The sequence below is a fragment of the Euprymna scolopes genome, chromosome 24 (genome assembly GCF_053919585.1).
Source record: "Euprymna scolopes isolate OS-2025 chromosome 24, ASM5391958v1, whole genome shotgun sequence".
NCBI classification, from domain to species: domain Eukaryota; kingdom Metazoa; phylum Mollusca; class Cephalopoda; order Sepiida; family Sepiolidae; genus Euprymna; species Euprymna scolopes.
In genome coordinates, this window is record NC_136505.1 from 11426158 (window position 1) to 11452569 (window position 26412).

The 26412-nt window shown below is 32.4% G+C and overlaps 2 protein-coding genes across 2 annotated transcripts in view; one reads left to right on the top strand and one right to left on the bottom strand.

The window, feature by feature from the left end:
- The window catches only part of LOC145246591 (meckelin-like), a 102359-nt gene extending 85258 nt beyond the window's left edge, over positions 1–17101 (bottom strand). The window contains exons 1-5 of the mRNA XM_080108251.1: positions 16855–17101; positions 14063–14151; positions 13026–13101; positions 8725–8830; positions 2735–2807 (exon numbers count right to left, since the gene is read on the bottom strand). Coding sequence (XP_079964377.1) covers positions 2735–2807; positions 8725–8830; positions 13026–13101; positions 14063–14151; positions 16855–17059 — 549 coding nt within the window. The 5' untranslated portion in view covers positions 17060–17101. The remainder of the gene's footprint in view (positions 1–2734; positions 2808–8724; positions 8831–13025; positions 13102–14062; positions 14152–16854) is intronic.
- A 175-nt stretch (positions 17102–17276) lies between these two features.
- The window catches only part of LOC145246584 (uncharacterized), an 87912-nt gene continuing 78776 nt past the window's right edge, over positions 17277–26412 (top strand). The window contains exon 1 of the mRNA XM_080108200.1: positions 17277–17431. The gene's annotated coding sequence lies outside the window, so the exon portion shown is untranslated. The remainder of the gene's footprint in view (positions 17432–26412) is intronic.

Genomic DNA, 26412 nt, shown 5'->3' on the forward strand with positions numbered 1-26412 from the left:
AAGGTGAGACGTGCCGTTCATTAAAAGTACGGTTAGAAGAACATCGAAAAGCCGTAGTACGTGGAGAGGTTGAAAAATCAGGTATAGCTGAGCATATCTGGAAGGAAAAGAGAAACCATCTACTATTATGGTATGAAGTAAAAATTATAGACAGAAAACGGGACATTGCCTGATAAAAAAAAAAAAAATATATCTACCCTCTGTCAAACTACTTCCCTACCCTCTCTATTTGATAAAATCAAAAGTAAAACCCTTAAACTTTTTGACTATGTCAAATAATCAACCACTGGCCTATCAAAGTTATACTCTGAGTGTATATTAGAAGGCAAAGAAGCAGAGGAAAGCTGAAGAGAAGGTGGGAAGAAAATGTTTTTGATTGGACATCTCTCACCAGTTGGGTGTCCATCAATCAACTTGCCTTGGATCGGAAGGAACGACGAAAAATAAGTCATGTGAGTTCGTAATCTGCACCAAGCAGAAAATGAGACTCATTACAAAAACTAAGGTGATATGTACGACATAAAAAGAAACTGGAATCTTAGGAAGATCTCTTTCATTCCAGTAATTATAGGCACAATTGGACTAATGAAAAAATTTCAAAAACTACCTCGCAAATATATCCAGTGAACCAAGTGCAAGAGAGATTCAAATAATTGCACTTAAAGTGATCGTTAGAATCTTAAAAAGATTTCTCAGTTGGAATGCATGAGATAGCGGGGTAATGTCTGACATCCCGAACAATGTCCCATCCCCAGCTAGAACAAATAAAGAAAATTGAAAAGGAAAAATGTAAAACCATCATTTGAAATAAGTATAAGAAAATTAAAAACAAAAACCATTTTGTTGAATGAAGATGTTGAATGTGTTTTTTATTTCATCTGTAGTTTTTATTTTAATTTTATTTATTACATGAGAACATTATAAGTGTGTAGCAATGCTGACCTTGGCTTGTTAAAATGTTGTTTTTAAAGAAATTGCTAAGGTTAATGCTGACAATTAAATTGTTATAAAAACATTAGAAAAATAGCACAAGCAAATAAAAGTTGAAAGAAGCAAGAAAACATTGATTCTGAAAGGATGAAACTAGTGTCTGTAGGTATAAAAAAATAATTATATCTATAATATAAAGCTGTGTGTGTGTCTGGTCACGAATAGGCTCCTATATGGTTGACTATTTTAAAAAAACTGATTACATATAATGATAGAAGATGTATCGAGACACAGGAATGGGTATGTTTGATCTGGCAGAACAGTGGTTCATTAAAATTGTCGCGTCTGCGTTTGCGCATAGTCCACAAAGTATGGAAATAAAAAATAAAAAAAAAACATTTACAAGTGTTTTTGATATAGATGTACATAAGAATACTTTGATCAGTATGTTTTAACTTAAATAGGGATGATATAATAAAATTGTGGGGTCTGCGTTCGCGCCTGGCCTCCATAGAATGGAAATAGGCACAAACTTTAATAAAGACTTTTCATATCTATCTGTGTAAGTATACTTTGATAATTATGTTTCAGTTTGAAGAAATACGATATAATAAAAGTATGGGGTGTTTGTTCGTGCCTGACCTCCATAGAAAGGAAATATGTCACAAAGTTTAACAAGGTCTTTTTAATATAGATCCACAGAATATTGTGATAAGTGTTTCAGTGTGAACAGGTATGGTATAATAAATTATGGGGTTTATCTATTTTATTTTTACTTTCATCATATTTTGCTTTGGTTTTGATACCCCCAAATTCAAAGCTATCTCTTTACAACTCTTCATACTTTCATAAATCAAAGTCCATTTTCTGTAGGCTGTTTTTGAACCCAGTCAACGACGGGTACTTTTGCTAGTATATATATATATATATATATATATATATATATATATATATAGTGTAATATAATAGTTCTCAAAAGTTCCAAAAATCAAGTTTTCTCAGTTGGTAATTTATTGCTTTTCATAAGGTTACCATTACAATAGTTTCGTTCACTACTAACAAGTTGGCAAAATTATGTCTTTGCTGCATTTTTAGTCACTTATTCATCAGATGTTCACCTCATAAAACATAGACAAACATTATATATATATATATATATATATATATACATACACACACACACAAAATTACAATGTTAGTAATTATTCATTTGACATGTTCAGTTAGAAAAGTAATAGAATGTGTTTTTATGTCTAGTTTGTGTGTGTATATTTACATTTTTTATATTTTTTTCATATATTAATTTTTATTTTCTGAATAATAAATTTTTACTATGTTTTTTGTTCAAATCGAGATAAATATTTTCTTTATTTTTTATATTTTTTATGTATAAATAATATTTTTTGAATTATAAACTGATAGCAAAAAATTTTTTTAATATTTTTCTTTTCTATTATGTCTTTTGTTCAAATCAAGATATTTTCTTTATTTTTAAAATATTTTTTTCATGTATAAATATTTATTTTTTGAATAACAAACAGATAGCAAAAAATTTTTATAATTTTTTCTTTTTTTGTCCAAATCAAGATAAATATTTTATTTATTTTTTTTATAAACAAATGATAGAAAATAAACTTTCTTAAATGAGGTTGGCTGCAATTTCATTGGCTCAGTGTTTTATCAACTTTTGGTGTTTACGTAAACTGCCAAGAACATTCCAGCAATAGCGTCGTTCTTATTGTACGTAAGTAACCAAATCTTTAAAAGTACATGGAAAAATAAGTAGCCATTTTTTTCTTCTTACCGAAATCAAAGGTGTGTTACAAGAACAATTGGATGTGGGGGAAAAAGAAAGGGTTTCTGCGCAAGTGACACATCTGAAAGATAAAAAAAGAAAAAGTAGTAGCAAAACAACAAGCCGAGCATGCAAGGTCCCCTCCACGAGTGAAAAATTTACTTCCACTATGATTAATGTTTGCCCAAAATTTAAAAAAGATTCAAGGAGTGGTTATTGACAAAAGTGCGAACAAACGAACAGACAAACAATTTGGGGGAAATTGTACCCCTATAATGGCCCCTGGGAGCGGCAACCAGAGTTATCCCAAAAAATCTGTTCTGGCAAAAATTTACTTTTACCATGACTAATGTTTGTGCAAAATTTTTAAAAAATTCAAGGCGTCGTTATTGAGAAAATACGAATGGGAGTGAAATATATTATAAACAGTTAACTGTGTATGATCATTTAAAAACCAATTGCTAATTTGCATATACATGGATGAAAATTGTGGGTTCATACCTTTCCCAAAGTTATTAATGCATGATTGCATGTAAGGAGATTGCACTTGGTGGGGGAATAAGTGGAGATAGTGTTAATTGTGATGAAAAAATGTGCACACTCAAGTTTTTGAATTTGGGGAAAAATGTGCTGATGTTATGAGATACGAAAAATAGACAAAAAATGATTTCTAGGTCAGTTAGATATGCAGAGAAATAAACAACTGAACCGATACAAAAACAATGGAATAGCTAGAAAATAGAAAAATATCAGAGCAGGTTTTGTAACTGATTAGTGAAAATATCTTCAGGCTGGCTTTTATAGGTGAGGCTCGGAACCTCGCCACCACCACCACCATCACCACAGTATATGGAAGAGTGTGGGAAAACTTTCTAACATTGAAATGGAGTAAGTGATAAAACTTTCGCTTGTATTTTTCAAGTTTTCAATGCTAAGTCAACTTGCGAGAGAACAATGCTACAAGAAATGTGATGAGAATTTTTCATTGGAAGAATAAGAGTTTCCCTTTCATGTCTTAAAGAAATGATGATAACCATGATACAGGTGTAGCCGGTTCCATAGTCTGTGACAATCATGTAGCCCCAAAAATTTGTTTCAGATGAAAAAAAAATACAAATAAAAAGTTGTTAATGCCTGTAAAACTAGCAAAATGAAATGTGAACAAATTGCATACTCTCTCCAGAGAGCTTCAGCACATGATTGAGAACAGAAATTCTGTCCTGGGGTGGGGGTTGCTTTAGTGTGTCAACTCATCCGTGGATTAGCAAGTTATATGGAACTATTTACTAAAAGAATCTTCAGAACCGTGTTTTTCTTGCTCTCTCACATACAGCATTTGTTATTCCCAAATATTCACCAATCTGATAATGGTCAATCATTTAGTAATCTAGCAAACAGATACAACACCTCGATCCCAACCATCATTAATAGACTAGAGGTGATTTCCTCAACATATGAAAAAAAAAAAAAAAAATTACTTGTATAAAATTTTATTAACATACAGAAGTTTAAATATAACGTGAATAAAGGTCTTGCTGCACAACTCCCCATTTAGAATGTTACAAATTGGTTCCAAATTTACAATAGCTTCTTACATCTCAATGGCAATATACAGTGTTTGAAATGAATTAAAGAAAAAAAAAACATTACTCAACAAAAACAAAATGAACTGCATATTCTCTTCACAAACTTTTCTCCCAAAAGAATCAGAATAAGAAAAAAAATCGACTTAGATTGTTCCCAAGCTGAAATATTAAAGGCGTTCCAAAAGTAGTGCCTCCTTTTTTTTTTATTCTGCTAGAATAGATCAGAAGGGATTACAAATTGCATTGTTATAATGACTGAACTTATGCATTTATGACCTAAAAGTTTCATCTCTTTGTTGCAGATATTGACAGTGTGAGATTCTAAGAAAGCAATCCCTGTCATGGACGTGCATCAGAAGCAGAGATTCATTTTTGAACTCCTGGCAAAAGTGCATTGAGAATGGTGGTGACTATATAGAAAAAATAAATTCTGAAGCACAAATGGTCACTCGTTTTAATGGTATGGCTCCCATCTTCATAGTTCTTCAACTTTTTTAGTTAAAAAATTAAATAGGAAGCATTACTTTTGGAATGAGCCTTGTAATACATTGCAACAATGGCTTCTTGCGATCTTAAGTATCAGGTACAATTCAATGAATAACCTCATAGGTTTGGTAAAAAAAAGTGAAATGCACACTCTTTTGGGGAGCTTTGCCACATAATTGAGGAAAATACTTTCAGCAAGGGAGCAATTGTTGCATTGTCTCAACTGAAGTACTTGCTAAAGATATCTTCGGGCTGTATTTTTCTCAGGGAGATTTTGCCATCCTCCCACACCACCTGGTAATCCCAAACAGTCATCCATCTTGTACTAGCAAGAATCAACAGGTCTTAATTTTGGTGATCTAACTAGTGTGTCAATGTGATTACTGCTATTGGTTCCATAACCCACCAGGGTTGTAGGGGCACTGCATAATCGATGAATTGTAGACCAGCTGTCTTCACTTGGTGTGGGTGTGGGTGAGTGCCTGGTTAACATTGAAACTTTTCCCTGTTCAATCAAGGATGTTGTCTGACCACTTCTTCTGTCTGCCAAGTCTTGTTTTCTCCTGGTCTGTTTCTTGTAAGATAGTCTTTACAAGTCCTTCTTGGCATTTGACATTGTTATTGTGTCAACATTCATCGTGGATCGGTTGAGCTGGCTCCTCAACTAAATTCTCTGTATCTCATATGGACGCCACCTATCCACATCGGTTTGAAGGTGCAGTTGATATCAGGTCCAGCTATTCGCAGTTCCAGCAGCGCACTCCATAGAGGCAAAAACACAGGATCAGATCGGCACCATGCTGAGCCAGATTTTCAGTTGACCACTACATTGTTTCTTCCAACCCTGGAGTGAGTCTGGGTTGATGGTGGGATGAATGAAATCATCTGGTTGCCGATGCAGAGTGTGACAAAACCAATGAAGACATCTCGAAAGGAAGATCTGTTTGAGGGATGGTATCTGGCAGCGCGAACAGATGGGGGTGTTTGGGACAAATTAGTGTCAGCAAACTCAAAGGATGCAGTGAAGACATTGGTGGTCAAAAACTTGTTACATACCTATACCATCAGTGTTTCTTCTTTTTCACTGGTCAGTAGGTCTTCATAGTGACACACCTGTTGAGTAACCTTTCTGCACTTCATTGTTGGCAAGATGGTCCTTGTATGAGATGCCAAGGAGTCTTCTGGAGTATCCCATTTCTACTGCTTGGATCCTCCTTTATACATCTGTGTTCAGTGTCTCTGCATGCGTAAAGCATGAGATGACTAACACATTTAATAGCTTCATCTTGGTTCCAAAATGGATGCTTCTGCCTTATCATGACATATAAGTAGAAACTTTTAAAAGTTCAACATACATGGTAACACTAAACTTCTATTTGGTCTGAATTTTCAGCATCTGAGGATCTCTGAAGTGAAGATGTGGGATTTTGCTGCTAGTCCGGTTGGTCTGGAATATTTATGTTGGGGGGAATCATAGCAGCAAGTTCGTCAAAGTGCATCCCATTAAAATATTTGTAAAACAAGCACAGAAATGAGACTCTTTTTTGGACTGTCCAAGAGGAAGAGACTAGTGGTTGGTGCACCAGCCAAGATGTGGCAAAAATACTTCCATGCATGTGCGAATGGTGGCTTTGTAGATAGAGAGCAAGGGTGCACACACATATTTTCAGCATAAGAGTTACTTATGACATGACTAAGTCTAAATGATCTACCACCTACTAAAAATGTAAAACATATTTATAGATATATTGTAAATTATTTTTATATGTACAGTATATGCAGGTGTACATTGCACTATTGAAAAAAAAAAAACCATAGAATAAAAAGTTGCTGAAAATAAAACCCAAGCCTTTGCTGTTCTTGGGGAGAATTTTCATTGCAGCTTTCCATCAAGACAAGACCCAAGATGGACCAGATATATTTTCTAATTGACCACGTGTTGAAACCCAAAATAAATGTTATTCATCCTTTTTGTTGTAAAGGTATTTATGCATATTACTGCCCATCATGAACTGTATTCAAATGTATATACACACAATGAACTTCAGGTAGACGATCACACATATATATACACATGCATCTACACTTGCATACAATTATATACACTAGACCAAGGGTGTACACCATGGGTGTATTTTCAGCATGAGAGCTATTTATGACATGACTAAGTCCAAATGATCTACCACCTATTAAAAATGCAAAACACATTTATAAATATATTGTAAATTATTTTTATATGTATAGTACATGCGGGTGCATGTTGCATTATTGCATCAACCTATATTGCACAGTACAGCTCTGTACATTTTTTGTCATCACCTTACTTTGATGACTAGATGGAATCAGTCAGGGATGCATAGTTCAGATAGTAACAGCTAATAGCCAACCTCAAACAGACCTATACAAGCTCATAAGTCTTTAAAGCACGTGTCAAACTCTGACGGACAATTGCCAATTTTTTTTTATCTAGCATGAACTCTCAAGTTGCGCACATGACTGCTCTTCTGTCTTCAGTTCTGCCACAAGGTTCTGAAAGTTTGTCAGCACTAAAATTTTTTTTTTTTTTCAGTACCATGCGATCTACTCACAAAGTCTCTGCAATCGACCAGTCGATCACAATCAACATAATAGGCACCCATCATATAGGGGATACTTACAAAAGTTTTCTAGCCTTGTAGAGAGAGGCCACTTTCTTTGCAGCAACTTTGGCAGTATCTTTTTTGTATTTGTTCCAATTCACGTTACCTGTGAATGTTGGACCGAGGAGGTTTGGATATTGAATTTAGGTAGGGTGCTATTTGTCAGAAATCGGTGGTTTGAAAAGGTGTCTTATAATTATCAAGGGAAAAGAAACGACAATGATATGGGAGTAGAAGGAGAAAGAAGCAACCTTAGTCAAAGTCAGTGTCTCCAATGATGTGGGGTTAAACAAACCTGAGAGTGAAAAGATAACAAAATACCAAGGTGTCTTATGTACGACATGAAAAGAAACCAGAATCTTAGGAAGATCTCCATCATTCCAGTAATTATAGGAACAACTGGACTCACCTCTATATAAAAAAAAAAAACAGTAGATGTATGTATGTGTGTCTGTGTGAAAATATTTAACTGATAAACTCTTAAACTACTGGTCACATAACACTAAAATCAGGAAATAATAACCATACACTAAGAATGGTTTATAAAGAGTAAAATCTTTGTTTGGATGGAAGAATAACTTATTCCTTCATAGCTTAAAGTGGTTTAATGTTAAATCTTTCTTATCCATCTGCCGTTAGCTCAAATAGTAGGGAACACAACTGGAGTGCTAAATGTTTTCGTTTCGATTCTAGCTTATAAGTCATTTTTTTAACTTCTGAAATCAATACTATATATAATATTCAATACGGAATCTGGAAAATTAAAATATATTTAAACATATTTTACGATCGGGCAAGGTCGAACCCCCTCCTCACTAGTTAAAAATAATTTCAAAAACAACATGGCAAATATACCTAGTGAACCAAGTGTAAGAGATATACAGGGTGACTCAAAAAAAACAAAAGCTAAATGGAAGCCATCTAGAACATATGCTGTAGAACGGAGAAAAAAAGGCCAAAGACCCTTGTGTTTTGATGTGATGTTTTGAATATAATAAACTAGTTATGACTAAAGTTTCATTTCAATCAGACAAAACACTAAGAAACAGGGCCTAATTAGAGTTGGGGCCCGTTTTTTTGGGTCACCCTGTAGAAACAATTGCACTTAAAGGGACAGTTAGAATCTTAAAAAGATCTCTCGGTTCAAATGTACAAATGAGATAGTGGGTGAATGTCTGGCATCCTGTAGGATATCCTATCCCCAGCTAGAACAAAATAATTTAAAAAAAACAAGAAAAAAAAAAAAAAAAAAAAAGAAAACATCTTTATTTTCAAAACGATTTCTCACCTGTCAAATGCAGCATTTGCAATTGTATTACCTGTACATTTTACACACTTACAAATCTGTTCACCTTGACTGTTCTTTAAGAAACTCCCATCAATTTCTTTTTGAACTGAAAAAACAGAATAAAAATACAAGTAAATTTTTTTGGAACTATCAGGACACATATGTTGGTGTTGCCCGGGAAAAATGTAAAATGGTGATTCGATTTAAAATAGATATTAGCATATCAATTCTAAAACAAAAAAAAGAAAAAAAAAAAAAGAACCCATTTCATTATAAGTAATTTAAATGATCCAAATAAGATTTAACAATGTTTTTCTTATATCTAAAAAAAATAATTGTTATGAGAAATATTTTCTATATATCTATAAAGTGAGAATGTGTGTGTGTGTGTGAGAACAATTCTCAGCCTATATACTCAACAATTTTTGATCTACAGACTTGGTATATAGGGTATTCAAAATTGTAGAAAACTTTTTAATCAGTTTTCATTTGGAAAAAGGGCTGCTAAGGAATCAAAATTGAAAAATTGGTACGTGGAAGGTCATCAGATTTTTTTCTTTATTAACTGTTTCACGACTGTGCATGTGTAAATCGTTCCCATTGAAAATACTTTTAAAATTGTGTCAAGCTGACATAATGGATATCATACTTGACTCGCTGTCTTTAGGTTTTGGTTTCGATCTCAGCTCAAGTATTTTTTTTTTACTTACTAGAAGTGAACTGTTTAGAAAAAAAAAACAAACATAATACTCACATGCCCTTGTCTCAGTTTCTTTCAGTTTTTTGTTTTACTTCATCTTTTTTTTTTTTACGTTTAATACCTAAGGTATTTTTGTTTATAATATGAATTCTGTATTGATTAAAATATAATATTTATGTGTATTTTACAACTGGGCAACGCCGGGCTAGTAACTAAATAAAAGCGATTTATCTAAGTTTGGAGCAGGACCTCTACCTCATAGTATTAAATAGTAGCTACCATGTATTTTCAAATTATTGTTTTTAAATATATATTTTTTATTTTCAATCAAATATAATAGACTCAGGAAATTAGGTTATTTGTATTTGAGCCAATAATCACTCACAGTGGGTTGAGCTGGCTGCAAATGAATACGTCGCATTACGAATCAAGACATCTAGGTCTGTCTGCTGCCGACTCCTCAGTTACTTCAGCCATTTAAGATTCTATCATCACATACCGAAGACGCGAGGACTGGTCAATAACTTTGTATTTATGAACCCGCAATTTCCACAAAGCTATTCGGGTGTGTGCGGCAAATGATAAGAAGAACCGGAAGCGGTCGACAAGTAGTTTTCTGGATATTAAGACATTATTTTCCAATGTATTACTTTATGAATTTCAGTGGTCGTTGCCATTCTTAACATGAGAAGGGTGGTGGTGGTGGTTGTAACAATTTGTGTTTTTTTGTAATAAGGCTCGCCCAGCTGTTTCTGATTATTACCATCATCTGTTGGGCACATCCAAGTAACTTTGTGAAACTCACAGGTTTATAAAGGCAAAAGCATGACTGGTCATAGTTTCCAAGTCAGCTTTGACCATTGTGAGCCACGTTCTCAGTTGACCACTGCTATTTTTTGCACCATTCCAGTAGCTGTGTTGGTGCTATTGCCTTGTAAATCAGTCTAGTTGACGGATGATAAAAGGGATGATGAACCATTGGAGCCTCCTGATAAAGAGTACTTCCTCAAGTCTAGGAAGCTTACATCATGCATGGATTGTTGTCTATTTGTCCTATCTTTCTTTCTTTCCCTTTCTTTGTTCCATCTTCTCCCTCTCTCTATTCCTCTTATCTCTCTTTCTCCTCTTTTGTTTCTCTCTCTCTCTCTGTCCTCTCACTTTCTTTCAAAAATATTTACAATTCGTGCTAACTTTCTATGTTTAAAAGAATCTTTTCTGATTTAGATTTTTAAAAATATTTCGAGATGCCTGCTCCACATTTGGTGACTGATGATTTTTTTTGAATCATAGGTTATCTATGAGCTATTTTAACAACATTATCTCTTATGAACTCATAAAGGATCTTCCTGGAATCTTAAATCTAGTGATGGAAGAAGATGAGATCCTTTATACAGGATGGAATGATAAAATTGTTGCCATCGAAAAGACAACATGATTCCATTTCCATTTGATGAAAACCGATTTTTTTTTTGTTTGTTGCAGACCATCTACTAGTTGGCCAGTTGCGTTCAAATCCCAAGAGCTATAGGAGCCTTTTATCATGTCTGATAGTGACACAATGTTCAACGAGTGAGATCGGAGAAGCACCACTGTACAATTCATGCTCTCTTACTGATCCAAGTTATGACAATAGGACCATTGCATTGCTGGATTGCCACGAATAATAGGGATGTACCCAGGGTGATGAAAACAAAGTTTCCAGCCACGATTACGGTCTTTGGTGTGGATTCAAATTAGGGCGACATCTTGCCATCTCACATCTTCAACGTCAGCTTGAAAGTCAACAATAAAGTGTACTTGGATGTGCTGTAGAGTGCGGTGATTCTCTGGTGCAATCAGGTGTCCAATGGCAAACTATGGATGTGGCAGAAGGACTTAGTGGCAGCTTACAAATCCAGAGACCAAGGCTCGGCTTCAAAAGGTGTGCTATGACTTCATACCCTTCTCTCACTGCCCCCCCCTCCTCCTCATACCTGAACCCACTGGCATAGAGAACATCACCAACATGACCATACGTCGAGAATATAACCAACATGACCTCCCACAACACCAAAGCCAGTCTGATCACCGCCATCCATCAGCACTTGTGGAAAAGGCATGCTCCCAGTTTCAGAACCGCACCGAGGCAGTGGCTGAGGCTGAAAGCGGCTACATTGAATAAATGTCAACTCTACTACATAATCAAGTGACCTGAATTGATTTTTTTCAATAAAAGTTTAAAAATAAAGCTGTAGTGTCATTTTCTTTAAAGGCGACACTTTTATCATTCCATGTATATTGACTTTAACAAAAACATATAACCAAATTGAAACTACGTAAAAGATGAGTGAAACTGCTAGTAAAATATTCTATTTTTCAATAAATATATTTTCTTTATTTAGCATTAAAAAAATAAGTTTAAAGTTTTATAATAAGCCTTTCTTTAAAATTTAAATGGTGATTTATTTTATTAAGCAAATTTCAAGATTTTGATGTCAACCTTTTTTATTGTTTTAAATGAAAATCTTGGATCACTTTAAAATCTTCCAATATTAGAAAGAAATCAACTTTTTTTTTTAAATTCCTCGTCCAAAAATTAGTCAAGTATAAAAGTTTCAGATTTGCATCTTTAACACAAAACCTTTCACAAAATGTTTTATACAGTTTGGTACATTTGACCCATTTTTCTTTCAAACTGCCAAATTAATGGTACTACTGCATTTTAAATCTCGTTTTTCTGCGAGTTCTACTTGGCAACGCCTGGCAGACGAAGCAAACCGCCAGATTATACTGAGCAAATGCAAGTCAATACAAAAACGAAAAAGAAAAGAAAAATAAACAACCTACTGTAAGAATTTCATGAAATTTACTGTTTTATTTATTTATTTTTTATTACCAACTGTTTTTTAATTTTTTTTTTGTATGAAAAGTTTTTTCTTTTAAATAATAAACAATTATTTTTTTTAATTTTAAAGAACAATGACCAAATATTTGTTTTTGGGATTTATACATTTTTTGTAAAACGATTTTTTTTAAGAAAAGGTGTATTTTGGGGTATTTGTAAGAATTTTGGAGTTTTCTTTTGTATTTTTTTTTTTGCATTTTATCAACAAAATTTTTTTCCAAAGGTAAGTTTTGTTATTTTTTAAGCAGCCGACGAGGACAAATTTTTGTTTAATGTATTTTCATGCAAAAATTTCTTCAGAACACGAGGACCGTTTCGGCAACATCATGATAGCTTCCAGCCGTCTTGTCACAAGAATAAATACTTATTGTTTTTGCAATGTATCTTTGAAACTCTTCTCTTTTTCTTTTTTTTTTCTTCCAATTTGAAGTCGTCTGCTTGCTTGGTTTTATTTTAACGACTCGGTTTCTCTTTGGATAAGCTCACCTGGCATTTTCTGGGGTGGTTTGTGTCATCTGCCAGGCATTGCCAATTGAGAATCATGGAAAAACGGGATTTAAAATGCATTAGTATCGAATTAATAATACACAAAATAATAACAACAAGCATGGAAGATAAATGTATGATATAAGATTTTAAATTTGTAAATTTAACTGAATCCTTAAAGTCATTGTGCTTTTATTGTGCATATTGAGAATGGCTCCAAGAGAATCTAACCTCGAATACTGTCTGCTGAACATGAAGCACATACTTTTGCATCTTGAATACAACTCCAGCCATCTTGAGAACTAGTCTGAAAAGAATAAAAAAATAAATAAATAACATGATGATGATGATGATGATTAATATAGTGTTATCTTGTTGTACATTCACTCAGTCACTGGTCTAACTAATTTGAAGTTTAAAATTACAAGTTGAAAAACGAACTGCAAGAAATCAAAATAAATACTGTCTGGTAAACAGAAACACTTTTTTTTTTAGTAGTTTCTATGATGCTTGTTAAAATACAGTTAACAGATCGATTTTCTTTTTTAAATACATCGTTTTAAGCCAAAAACAATATTACGTACTTAATTGTCATGCCGAAAATAGTAATATATCCAAATATTAGGAAAATTCATTAAGTAAATAGTTATTTATAGTTAAAAGCAATTTTTATGGAAAATTGGGTAAAATCGCATTTTTCTTAGATGTTATAAAGTAGACAGTAGGAGTCTCCACGCAGGGGACATAACTCCGGAACGAATATTTTAGATTATTTGTGTCATGGCTGCAATATTTGTTGTCTATAGGGATAGACTTTTTTTCATTAAAAACACAAAAGCAGTTGTTCTACTCAATGAATTTTCGTAATTTTTTTATATATTACTATTTTCAACACGATAATTAAGTATGCAGTATTATTTTTGCTTAAAACGATATATTTAAAAAATCGATTTGTCGATTATATCTTAACAAGCACCTTATATATATAATTAGCTCTAGGATATCTACCTATCGAGCTTATTATATATCTAAATTACAACGAGCACTTTCTCTTTCCCGTATTTCAATTACACTAGTAATTTCACTGTTACATTGAAATACACTCGGCTCTTTAGACTATTGCTCTAATCTTCTTTAAATTATATATATATATATATATATATATATATATATATATATATATATACGTAATACACAGAAATTCACACACAACATATTCGGAGTTAGGATTATGCTTGTTAGCAAAATCAAAACTAGCAATAACAAACCTGATTGTTTGGACACAGTTGGCACAGAACTTTCCCATTTCCAAAGTTTTTTTTGTACTTGTAACGGGAGTTGCATTTACATGAATAGCCTGCAAGAAAAGACAGATATTTACTTTTCTTAACGATGATCAGCAATGGAAGAGGTCAGCAAGTGAATATAAGAAAACTATAAAATACAAATAGAATAAGATACAAATGATACATTCTTGAGACAAAAGTTTATATACAATAAGCTTATAACCTGCAACATAAATTAGAATAAATATAAACAGAAAATAGCAATCGTGCAGTGTCGTTAACAGCTGAGAAACAATACAACAAATAACTGTTACCAAATGCAATAAACTTCAAATCCGCACCTGCTCGTTACCTAAAATTCATTACATATAAATGCTACCAGCATCACAGGGGCTTGATAAAAACTTTTGCGAAACATGATACAATGTGAGCTTGTTTGTGAGGTGAGGACAATGAAGGTGGGGACACAAACAAAGATGCGATACAAATAACTTGAAAAGATATGTAATTTTTTGGTGTTTCTACAGGTGGGGATACATATGGCTTGAATGTTTCAGATTGCGATTTATGGAACAAAGCAAAAATGGTTGAAATAGTTTCTGATTGAAGGTTGTGAAAAAACACAGGTATGACACCCAACAACACTAAAGTATACGAATGTAAAACTAAACTGAATTTAACTGCAGTCACAGCACTTGTTCAGTTTCCTAAAGAAGTAATTGTATTCTGACAAAAACAATCTCATGATAAAAATTGAAATTGCAACAGATAACAATAGAAATGCATCCTGTCAATTAGGGTAAGATCAGTTTCAGGTTAGGTTGATTTTAAGGTTAGGTTAGTACAAGGTTAAATCAGTGTAAGGGTTAAATTAGTGTTAAATCAGAATTAAGATTCAATTAGTATTAGAGTTAAATTAGGATTAAATTAGTACCAGGTTTAAATCAGTGCTAGGGTTAAATTATTGTTAGGTTTAAATCAGTGTTAGGGTTAAATTAGTGTCAGAGTTAAATTAGCAATTAGGTAAAATCAGTACTAGGGTTAAATTAGTACTAGGGTTTAATCAGTGTTAGGATAAAATTAGTGTTATGCTACTCTTAATTAAGAACTTGTTGATGTAAATTGAAAACTGCACCACATCAGAGTTGCAACCTACTCATTGCAGAAATTATTGGCAAAGTCAAACATTTCAACAAAGTTGCAATATGGTTCAACATTCGTGATCCTGTTAGAACCCCTAGAAAAGTATCTCCTTGATCTAAATCGGCATCCAGGACCATGTTTCAGTCTCCTGCTTGAATTATCCAACAAATTGTATTTATAAAAGGCTACATCGGGGGGGGGGGGACTCCACTCAGTATAGAATTATTAAGTACATAAACACTTAAGCTGAAGAGCCACATCATTTACAGTGACATCCAGAATGCACAACCTGCCCTCCAAATCAGAAAAAAAAGGGGTTATACGACACATTTCACATTTAGAGTATGCTTTAGGAGCCAAAAAACTCCTCTTGAGTGAGAATCAAAAATATGCTGAATTGAGCTGAACATTGGAATAAAGTGGGTCTCCTGAAGACAGCATATGCTCACATCAAGCCATTGAAGGTCATGTGCTACTCGAAATTTACCAAAGGTATTCCTCAAACTTTGGCCATTGAAACTAGCTAATCCAAGTGCTATTATGAATTGGAGTTTGAGTGATAATACAAAAAAAAACAACAAAAAAAATCTCCTATTGTCTGCCTTATGCTTTTAACTATTTTGTGTGTGTGTGTGGGGGGGGTGCGGCGTCAACCATTTCATTTTTATTTATTGGAATCCTTTGAGATGAGTAAATTGTGTATTCATTTGCGGATTGTTATCCTCACCTTTATAGTTGTTGTTGTCTCACCACTTTTTGGACAACTATTCCTCTGGCCTGCTTTGGGTAGGATTGAATGGAAGACCAGGTAAGAACAAAAACTTGGATCTATAAAACCAAAAGGGTCCGTGGCACGGTGGATAGAGGTGTTGATTCTCTACAATTCCAGGTGAGCATTATCTGAAGATAGCATTTTCAATCCTACTCAAAACAGGCCAGAGGATTAGTTGGCCAAAACATGATGAGACGACAACAACTATGGAAGGCAGTATTTACTGGGGATACAGTTACGAGACTCAGCATTCCTATCCCGTCGCAGTTAATCCCCTGAAGAAAGCTAGAGGATGAGTTGGCCAAAACGTGGTGAAATAACAACTATGAAGATGAGGATAATTTTATTGTTCAACTTTTAGGGACTCAAAGCTCAAATTCACCTAAATACATAGATATAAATAAAGGGTAAATTACCCCTGACCTCAAAAAGCGAGATTCTACTTTTTTCTTTAAGTTATTTCATGTGGACACTAGGAAAATCTTGGTGAAATAAATTAAGACAAAACAATACTTTAGAATTTAAAGTGGGAGATCAGTTCTACAATATAAATTTAACGCGAAATGACATGAAAGATTGTTGAACTACTGAATAGTGTTTTAGGGCAATTAACATTTTTCTTTTTCTTTCTTTTTTTTGGTAAGGAAACTAAATTCTATGATCTCATGCTGAAAAGTTAGTAATAAAAATAAAAGATTCTACTTTTTATGGTGGTCTTGCCACACGAACTTAGGGTTAGTAGTAGGGACATGGAAGTGTCTTTTTTATGGCGGTGTTCATCTACAATAATACCAAAACACATATTAAATTTAAATATTAGCATTTTGTCGACTTTAAGGTCTTTAATAAAAAGTCTTACCATCAGAAGATGTAACTTGTATTTCTTTTTTCTGTTCGCATTTTTCACACTTTAACTGGGATGTATCGAAAAAATAATTATAATCATTCTGTTCTTGGACAAAATTACATGATTCTGGAGTTTCATATTGTATCGAATAATCACATAAAACCGGTAGCAACACGATTAAAATTGGAATAATTCTCCAAATAAACATCAAAGACATGGTCGCTATTCAAAATGTTTACTGTTGTCTAGGCGCCACTGGTTTCCGTAAACCGCAGTTAATATAAAAGCAATCAATATTGATCATAAACGTATTAACATATTACTTTTATTAATTTTAACTAAATTATTTTTTTTTTAATTGTATTCATTACATATTTAAGCTTAAATCATAATTCTTTAAAAAAAATCGTTAATTAATAATAAATTGTAAAAATATTTACTGCGAGACTGACGTCAACCTGAACGGGCCAACCTGATTCTCACAGAAACATGGGTGTTTAAATTTTTTTTATTTGCAGCTTTATCCGGATTACTTGTAAAGAAGACCAGTTCAAGTATTTTCTTTTGGAATCACTATACTTATATTAAGGTACATTTAATCATTTTTTAATCAGGTTTTCTTTATTACTGCGTTGAAGTTATCTGCTCAAATGAACGCCATCAGCTACTAAAAATGGTTTTAAAATGGCGACGTCTCTCTTGATTTGGATCCCCGGTTTTAATTTAATAGATTTCCTATAGATGTATTGGTTGTTTTGTAAATAATTTCATTGAGGATTCCTTCTCTCTTTCGTCTTTCTAATACCTTAGAAATTTGAAAGAATATTTTTATTATTTAATATTTTTATTTTTGTATCTGTTGAAAAATGGCCGCGTTTGGTTTTCTCACTCAAGTCGGCCATTTTGATTATTTTTTTTTTCTTAAATTTTTATCTTTGCCTTTTTTCCCCTTTCCAATTCATATTTTAGTCCTTATACTTCTTAGTTACTCGTTCAACGATCTTTATATCGAGTTAGATGAAATTGTTTCATCACTAGAGTTACGTTAAAATCATGTGGATTAAAATAATGCTATTTACTAGGTAATAACTAATAAAAACAGTGGGTAAAAATGGGTCATTTTTTTAATCTAGACAAAACGGAGAAGTGATCAATAACAAATGTTACCAAAGGTAAGATCATTTACTCTATCCATCGAAGTATATTTTTTTGTCGTTTAATTTATTTTAAAGCGTTTATTTAGTTTTAAAACTATACAAAATGCCCTATGTAATTATAAATACTGTAGACCTTTTTTTTTTTTTTTTTTTTTTTTTTTTTAAAGCTTAGAACTAGTATGAAGGTCAATGTCTGGAATCTTTCCAATTCCAAAATTTTTTTTTTTTACAATGACGACTTTTATAGGTTTTCGAGGATATCTTACCCCCCAACTCTTTATTTTTTATGAATTTTTGTGCAGCGGATTATCGAATCCTAAAAAAAAAAATACAGTAAGGATGCAGTATCTTTCCACCCTAAAAAAAATGCCACTAAGTTTTCGAGTATGCTGTAAACGAAGATAATGTTAAAAATTCCAGGAAACTAATAGTTATCAAGATATGAAAATTATGCGTTCAAAAAGCGGAGGATCAGTTTTGGTATTATACAAACACCGTGACAGCGAATTAGTAAAATCTTTTACGTAGTATTCTGTTACGTTTCGGTGTGCTGAACACGAATCTGAAAACTGGGTTAGGGTACATTTTTTTCTACTAATTCGCTGTCACGGTATTTGTATAAATTTACCTCAGTTTTCTATATTTTTTAACGTAAAGCCAGCACCCACTTTGTGGCCAGCTTTATGGGGGGGTCTATTTTTTATTTTATTTATTACTTTTTTTTTTTTTTTTTTTTTTTTTTTTAGGGATCGGGGCTGTTTATTGTGGCCTTGTAGACAAACACAAAACTGAAAACGAATATCGCATTTAAATTTTCCACAAATAAGTAGTTTTCCGTGTATCAAGCATTAAGCAATGTAATTCTTTGTTATAAGTATGGTAGCCATTGTGGTCATCTTTTACGGAGATGGTTCCGACGTCCTCCTCGTTCTGAGTGAGGCCGTCTGACGTAGGCGGTGTAAAACCCCTTCAGCATGGATTTGGCAATTATTTGAACTTTATTTTTTTATATTCTAATTATTTGAACTGTTGAATTATCAAAAATTTGAACTGTTTATTTTTGCAAAATTCTAATTATTTGAACTGTTTAAAATAACAAAAATAGAAATTCTAATTATTGGAACGGTTTTTTTTTCTTAAGTTAACAACTGGGCACTTTATTGAAGGCGTAATTTTCTGCCTCGACACCGCCTACGTCAGACGGCCGAACTCAGAACGAGGCGGACGTTGGGACCATCTCCATAAAGGTTATCCGCCATTGTTGTACACGCAAGCGCACATGGTAAAAAAATATAGAAAAGTGATCCCCTGCTTTTTGAAACTATAATTTCTTCATATCTTGAAACTACTCGTTTCCTGGAATATTAAACGTTATTTTCGTTTACAGCACACTGAAAAACCTACAGTGGTAAGTGATAATTTCAAAGGATTTTTTTTTTTTTTTTTTTTCAGAGTGGAAACAATGTTTAAACATTTGTAGGGGGGGGGGCTTAAATTCTAATTTACGTTCTAGTAAGTCGCTCGTCCATTTCAGAACCCACTCTGGGTACTTCACGGAACTGTCTCCTCCTTGAGGTTTTCTTTCACTTCTTCGCATCTAATATACACTCGATTAAAAAATGGTATAAGATGCGACGCATCTTATACCATTTTTTAATCGAGTGTATATTTTCATAAACTACTTTATTTCTTTAAATTTGATTCACACTTTTATTTCGTGCTTTTATTTTCATTTTAAAATTTTTCCCACTAAATATTTTTTGTTACATTTGGTTTTTTCATATATTTTCAAATAATGCTTTTGGCTTTTTTGCCTCAAATAGTACTTTCAAAATCAGTTTTCGGGAGTAAATAAATTTTAAATAAAATTAAAAAAAAAAAAAAAAGCACGAAATAGAAGTATGAATCAAATTGAAAGAAATAAGTTCAAAACATAAATTAAATACACGCTCAATTTAAAATTAAAAAAAGTGCAAGATAATATATACGAAGAAAAAAGACTAAATTCGAAATTTGGTCTAAAAAACATCGAGTGGTTCTGAAATGGATGATAGATTTACGTTGCATTAGAAACTGAGCACCCCTACAAATATTTAAATAACTTTTTTTTTCTTTTTGTATAATCCACTAGAAAAATTTGGAGAAAGAGGTACAAGATTCTTCAGGTCCGCAAAACTATTTAATTCGCCTTTTCCATTTTGATTGAAGAAAGCGGCTACTGTATTTTGGTACTCCTGCCTGCACTGCAGGAGTAACAAAATACAGTAGTCCTGCAGTATTTTACCCACCGATTTCACGATCTTAGCCGAGCGTTGATCGACATCCATCGGAAAACGCCGGAACATGGCGAGCGGTACGATACTCTATCAGCCAATCAGGGCGCTTCAAACGAACGCGCAGCAGACGAATAATTTTCATTGAAATGACACACATAGCGTTTCATTTCAGTTATTTTATTGTTCAAAGTAAAAATACACAGCTTTTCATTTCAGCTATTTAATTTAGCGATAAAAAAAACCAAAAAAAAAAACCGGGAGCTGTTGGAAACATATTTATGCGAATTTATGTGGAGACAAAAATTGGGACACAACCCTTTTGTCTCCATAATAAATCAAATCGCGGAAGGCTACCCGGTTTGGGAAGGAGCTTCTTTCCACATCCTCTGAAAAACCTTTGCTCCCTACTTTGCCTCTACAGTCAGTAGAAAATCTTCCAGTCGGAACTAAAGATAAACAGTAATTGTTGTTCCCCCCCCCCCTACAAACATTACTGAAAAAAAAAACAAAAAAAACATTGTTGTTACTGTTTAATAACGTTTTGTTAAAAACAAACAAAAAAAAAACATTGAAGTGTTTATTACTGTTGCTTACCCCCCCCCCCCAAAAAAAAAAAGCTATCGGAAAACAAAATGAACCAAAAAAAAAAAAAATATTCAACAAAATAAATTTATTTTACTTTAAAAAAACTTACGGTAAGTGTTTGTGATTTATTTTATCCAAATTTTTTGTATTAATTTTATCCATTTTGTTGTGTGTGTGTAATATCTTTTCCTTGTAATGTTGTTGCTATTCACATACTTTTGCACCGTAGCTCCGAATTCTCGGCTTTCGTCGGCGTTAACGCCGAAAGCGTTCGTCAACGCTCGGCTAAGATCGTGAAATCGATGGGTAAAATACTGCAGGGCAGGAGTACCTGTATTTTTGTTTTTCATAGATCGTTGTCTGTATAACAATGGCCATCAATTTAAAAATTAACGAACATGACCATGTGTAAGATATGAGTGTACACATGTATATTTTCATCGTCGTGTACATATATCTATAGAGAATTCCATTTTTTTTTTTTCCAATATTTTAGATTGGCTTGTTTGTGTGTGGGGGGTAGTTTTATATATAAATTTAAACGCAAACTTTATAGGAGTTCTTCTCCACTAACCGAGAAAAAAATTGAAGTGTAGTGTTAGAACAGATACTACACTTTGGTCCGAAGAAGTGTTACTGTTACGAACAAGCGCCGAATTCTAGATTGTTTTTGTTTTTTTCTTTACTAAATCTGCCCTTTCGTAACCTTTAGGTTTTGTTCGCTGGACTTCTAAACCGATGTAATATTGTATATATTTAATTTGCTGATTTGAAACGTATTTTCGTTTTAAAGCTATCCTTCTCCACGTGACTTTTTAATTTACAGTATCAACAGGTTCGCACAGATTGAATTGGCTGTCAGAAACGGAAAGATATAAGAAATATAATTCTTAAATCAAAAATCTGAACTTTGTTCTCGTTCAAAACTGTCTTGAAAGTTTATTTAACTATATTTGAATTATTTGCAATTTGTATTCAATTATGGTACTTCTGCAGTTTAAAGCCCCCCCCCCTTCCTCCTCGTGTGTCTCGTTCAGCATTAATGCCCGGCGACGACGGAAACTGCCGGATTATGAGTGACCGGAAATCAATAATAAAATTAAAAAAAAAAAAAAAGTACATAAATTTTACTGTTTCATTTCTTATGGCAACTGTTTTTTTTTTCTTCTTAAACTCTTTCAGTTTTTATCATTTGCTCACTCGGTATAATCTGTCGCTTTAAACTGCAGAAGTACCTCAATTATTTCATGTCTAATTTGTTTATGCGACGAAGAAAATATTTTGCTATTAATCTAAAATCGTCTTTTTCTTTTTTATAGAGTTGGAAAAAAAGTTCACTCTTCGATTTTCTTTTTATTATTACTTGTATAAGTTTTTTGTGTTAAATTCCATCTGGACGATGAAGCAGTTTATGGATTTAAAAAAAAAAATCGGTGCTTATTCAGAGTTGCAGTTGCACTTATGGCGACAATTAAAAGAAAAATGTAGAAAAGCCAGTATGTACGTACTCGTTACAGAACAAACGTTGTCATATTCCAAAAATTACGTAAATCGATCAAGTATTTTTAATTAAATTTAAATTTACGATTTTTACTACTAAACTGCATTGAATATAAGTAGGCACCGCCAAAACTGGGGGGGGGCAGGTCAGTACTTTTTGACGGACCGTCTTTTTAAAAATCTACCAAAAATCAGGTAATTATCCGATCAATACGAAATTTTCAGCGATTATTAGGAGAAGAATGAACTTTATAACAGTGTACTTATTTTTCATAAACGATATTTATATATATATTTTTTTTTTGCTTACAAAACCCCCCCTTGTTTTGAAGTGGGAACAAATATGCTTAAAATAATCATTTGAAACTGAACAAAACATATTGTGTTGTTGTAAGGGACAGAATTATAGATTAAAAAAAAAAAAAAAAAAAAAAATTGTTTGCATACCTTATTTTGACGTCTGAATATCAGAACTTCGATTGTGTTTAATTATCCCGCTTTTGAGTTTTGAAGTGTGAAATTCGGTGAATATGTTAAGTAAAATAATTAATTTAAGTTAAGCAAAACAAAAAAAAAAATTTTTTTTATATTTATACGAAAAAAGCCATTTTAAAATTTTTGATAAATAAATTAACAATTTTTTTTTAGCGAGCCGAATAATGCATGACCATTATTAAACAGAGCATGCTTTGAATAATCGATACAAAAAAAAAAAATTCGATAAATATTGTGCCCTTTGTGTTAAAAATAGCATCATTTTTTTCGATCTCGTTTGAAAACGTTTGCTGCCTTTCGACTACGGTGGACCAAAAGCGCTGAAATAATTTGTTTTTATTCTGCTTTAAATTGCCCCTTCCCCCCATTTTGGGGAGCCTGGCCCCCACACACATACACATTAAAAACCAAACTCATACAAATGGTCACCCATCTGGTACTGGCCAGCCTCAGCTTAATAATACATTGAAATTTTCGTCACTGAAAAATAAGTTTTTTTGGCCTGTTTAGTCTTCCATAGTTTTCGTCTCATCGAAAGAAAACGTAAACAGAGTCGATCTGAACTCTTCGGCGACGCGAAATATCTGGTTACATATATGAATAAGTGGAATTATTTGAAATTCAGGTACTTATATTATAATATTTTTGCATATTCTCTTAGAAAATCATCCTAAATCTTAGTTAGACAATAAATGAATAAATAAATTATTTCAAAAACCCTTTTTTTTAAATATTTAAGTACGTTTTTTGTGCAAGACAAAAAATAACAATTGTTAACTTTTGGGGAAAATTTAACATTTAAAATTGAATTAAAAATAGTAGAAAAAGTTTTACATTATTCTGTTTTCTATATGATAAAATTCAGGGTTTTATCTTTCTGGAAAAAAAAAAGTTACTCAGAAATAATGGATTTTAATAAATGTAATTTAGTTTTAAAAAACAACAACTTGATTTTGCGGCCATTTTTGGCGGTGCCTAAATATAAGGCTGATATTTACTGCTTGTTAAGATTGACAGATTGTTTTTTTTTTGTTTTTTTTTAAGTAGAAACGATATTACGTACTTGTTTTGCTGAAAATAGTAATATATCCAAAAATTAAAATTCATTGAGTAGAAAGTTAGTTAAAAGTAATTTTTACATAAAATTGAGTCTAAAAAAATCTTCAGATAAGTTTACACACAGGGGACATAACTCGGAACGAATATTTTAAATTACTTGTTCATGGCAGGCTGCAATACTTGTTGTCTTAGTAAAAACACAATAGCTAAGTACGTACAAAGTAAATAGCTGATGCTGCTTAATGTATATATACCCCCCTCTTTTTTTGCTTAAAAATTTACCAAAAATCAAGATGAACCAATTTTAGTGAAATTGTCAGTATTTCACGGAACATAACGAACCCATTATTTTTATTTGAGTCTTAGTAGAAACATGTCATTTTGTTTAAACAAAAACTCCCTTAAAGTTATGGTTTTCAGTAGTAAAAAAATATGAATGCATTTATTTTTGCTTTTTTTATGAAAATTGTAATAAAAAATTGATTTGGTAAATTTTTACGTGCCCCAGGGTATTATAAACACCCCAACCTCCCCATGTTAAGAACAGCGTTCGGAATAAACACCGCCTAACCTCAAAAGTCGTTCTTAACATTGGGGGAGGATTATTCCAAAAGCCGTTCTTAACATGGGGAGGTTGGAGTGTTTATGCTTGTTACGCTGGGGCAGGTCGTAAAATAGGTATCTCAATGTGAAAAAAAAAAAAAAGTTTGATTCCGTGACGTCAGACTTGTGTTAACTATACGAACTATGGAAAAGCATAGGCACCGCCAAAAATGGCCGAAAACAAAATTATATTTATTAAAATCCATTATTTCTGAGTAACTTTTTTTTGTTCCAGAAAGATAAAACCCTGAATTTTATCATATAGAAAACAGAATAATGTAAAACTTTTTCTATTTTTAATTAAATTTTAAATGTTTAATTTTCCCAAAAAGTTAACAATTGCATTTTTTGTCTTGCACAAAAAACGTACGTAAATATTTAAAAAAAAAGAAAGTTTTTTGAAATAATTTATTTGTTGTCTAACTAAGATTTAGGATTTTCTATGAGAATATGCAAAAATATTATAAGTACCTGGATTTGAAATAATTCCACTTATTCATATAGGCAACCAGTTACTTCGCGTTTATCTAGAGGCTAGATCGACAATGTTTGCGTTTGTAGTGTATAAAAAGCATGGAAGACCAAACAGGCCAAAAAAAAACTTATTTTTCAGTGACAAATTTCAATGTATTATTAACGCTGAGGCTGGCCAGTACCAGATGGGTGAACATTTGTATGAGTTTGGTTTTTAATGTGTATGTGTGTGGGGGTCCCGGTAGCAGTGTCAGAAATTTCGTGAAAATAGCGAATAATTCCACCCCATCTTTCCAAGCTTATAACTCCTCGAAAAATGCAATTCAAGCCCTAATTTTTTTTTTTTTTTCAATTAAAGGAGCAAGGACCAAGATTTCATTAAAAAAAAAAATGTTTTTTTTTTTTAAAAAGGTTTTAAACTTCGGACTTTACAGGTAAAATTCTAAAAGAACACTTTTTTTTTTTTTTTTTTTTTTTTTTTTTTTTAAATTTGAATATATTATGTATTGACCTTTTCTCTTCAATCTGTGAGTAAATAATTATGTACTTATCGGGGTCTAAATTAATTATTAGACATTTACAAAATGGGAGGCGTGAATTATTCGACCCCCTGTCTTTCCAAGCTTATAACTCCTCGAAAAATGCAATTCAAGCCCTAATTTTTTTTTTTCAATTAAAGGAGCAAGGACCAAGGTTCCATTTAAAAAAAAAAAAAAAAAAAAATACAAATAACGTGGTTTAAAAAAAAAGGTTTTAAACTTCAAACTTTACAGGTAAAATTCTAAAAGAACACTTTTTTTTTTTTTTTTTTTTTTTTTTAAATTTGAATATATTATGTATTGACCTTTTCTCTTCAATTTGTGAGTAAATTAATTATTTACTTTCGCGTGACTAAATTAATTATTTACTTTTTAATAGACACTTAAAAATCGTGAATTTAAAAAAAAAAAACGTTTGTCTAAAATATTATATTATTGGAAAGAACATAAAATTTCACATTGACCCTGAAAATATCGTAAAAATAGAATCAATAGAAAAATTGATAGATTTTTAAAGTTCAAAAATTGAAAAATATTGAGTTCGGAAAATTCATTACTGTTTAAAAAAAAAAAAAAAAAAAAAAAAATTCTATTACTTTTAAAACAACTGTAATAGTTTATTTTGGAAGTATAATCCATAAAGAAAATAAATAACCCACTTTTAACAGAAATTCCGAGATTTTTATATTGTATTCGCAGTTTCGTGTTAGGGGTGTCAAAAATTCCTACAAAAATTCTGATACTGCTAGTGTGAGGGCCAGGCTCCCCAAAATGGGGGGGGGGGAATTTAAAGCAGAATAATAAAAAAAAATTATTTCAGCGCGTTTGGTCCACCGTAGTCGAAAGGCGGCAAACTTTTTCAAACGGGATCGAAAAAATGAT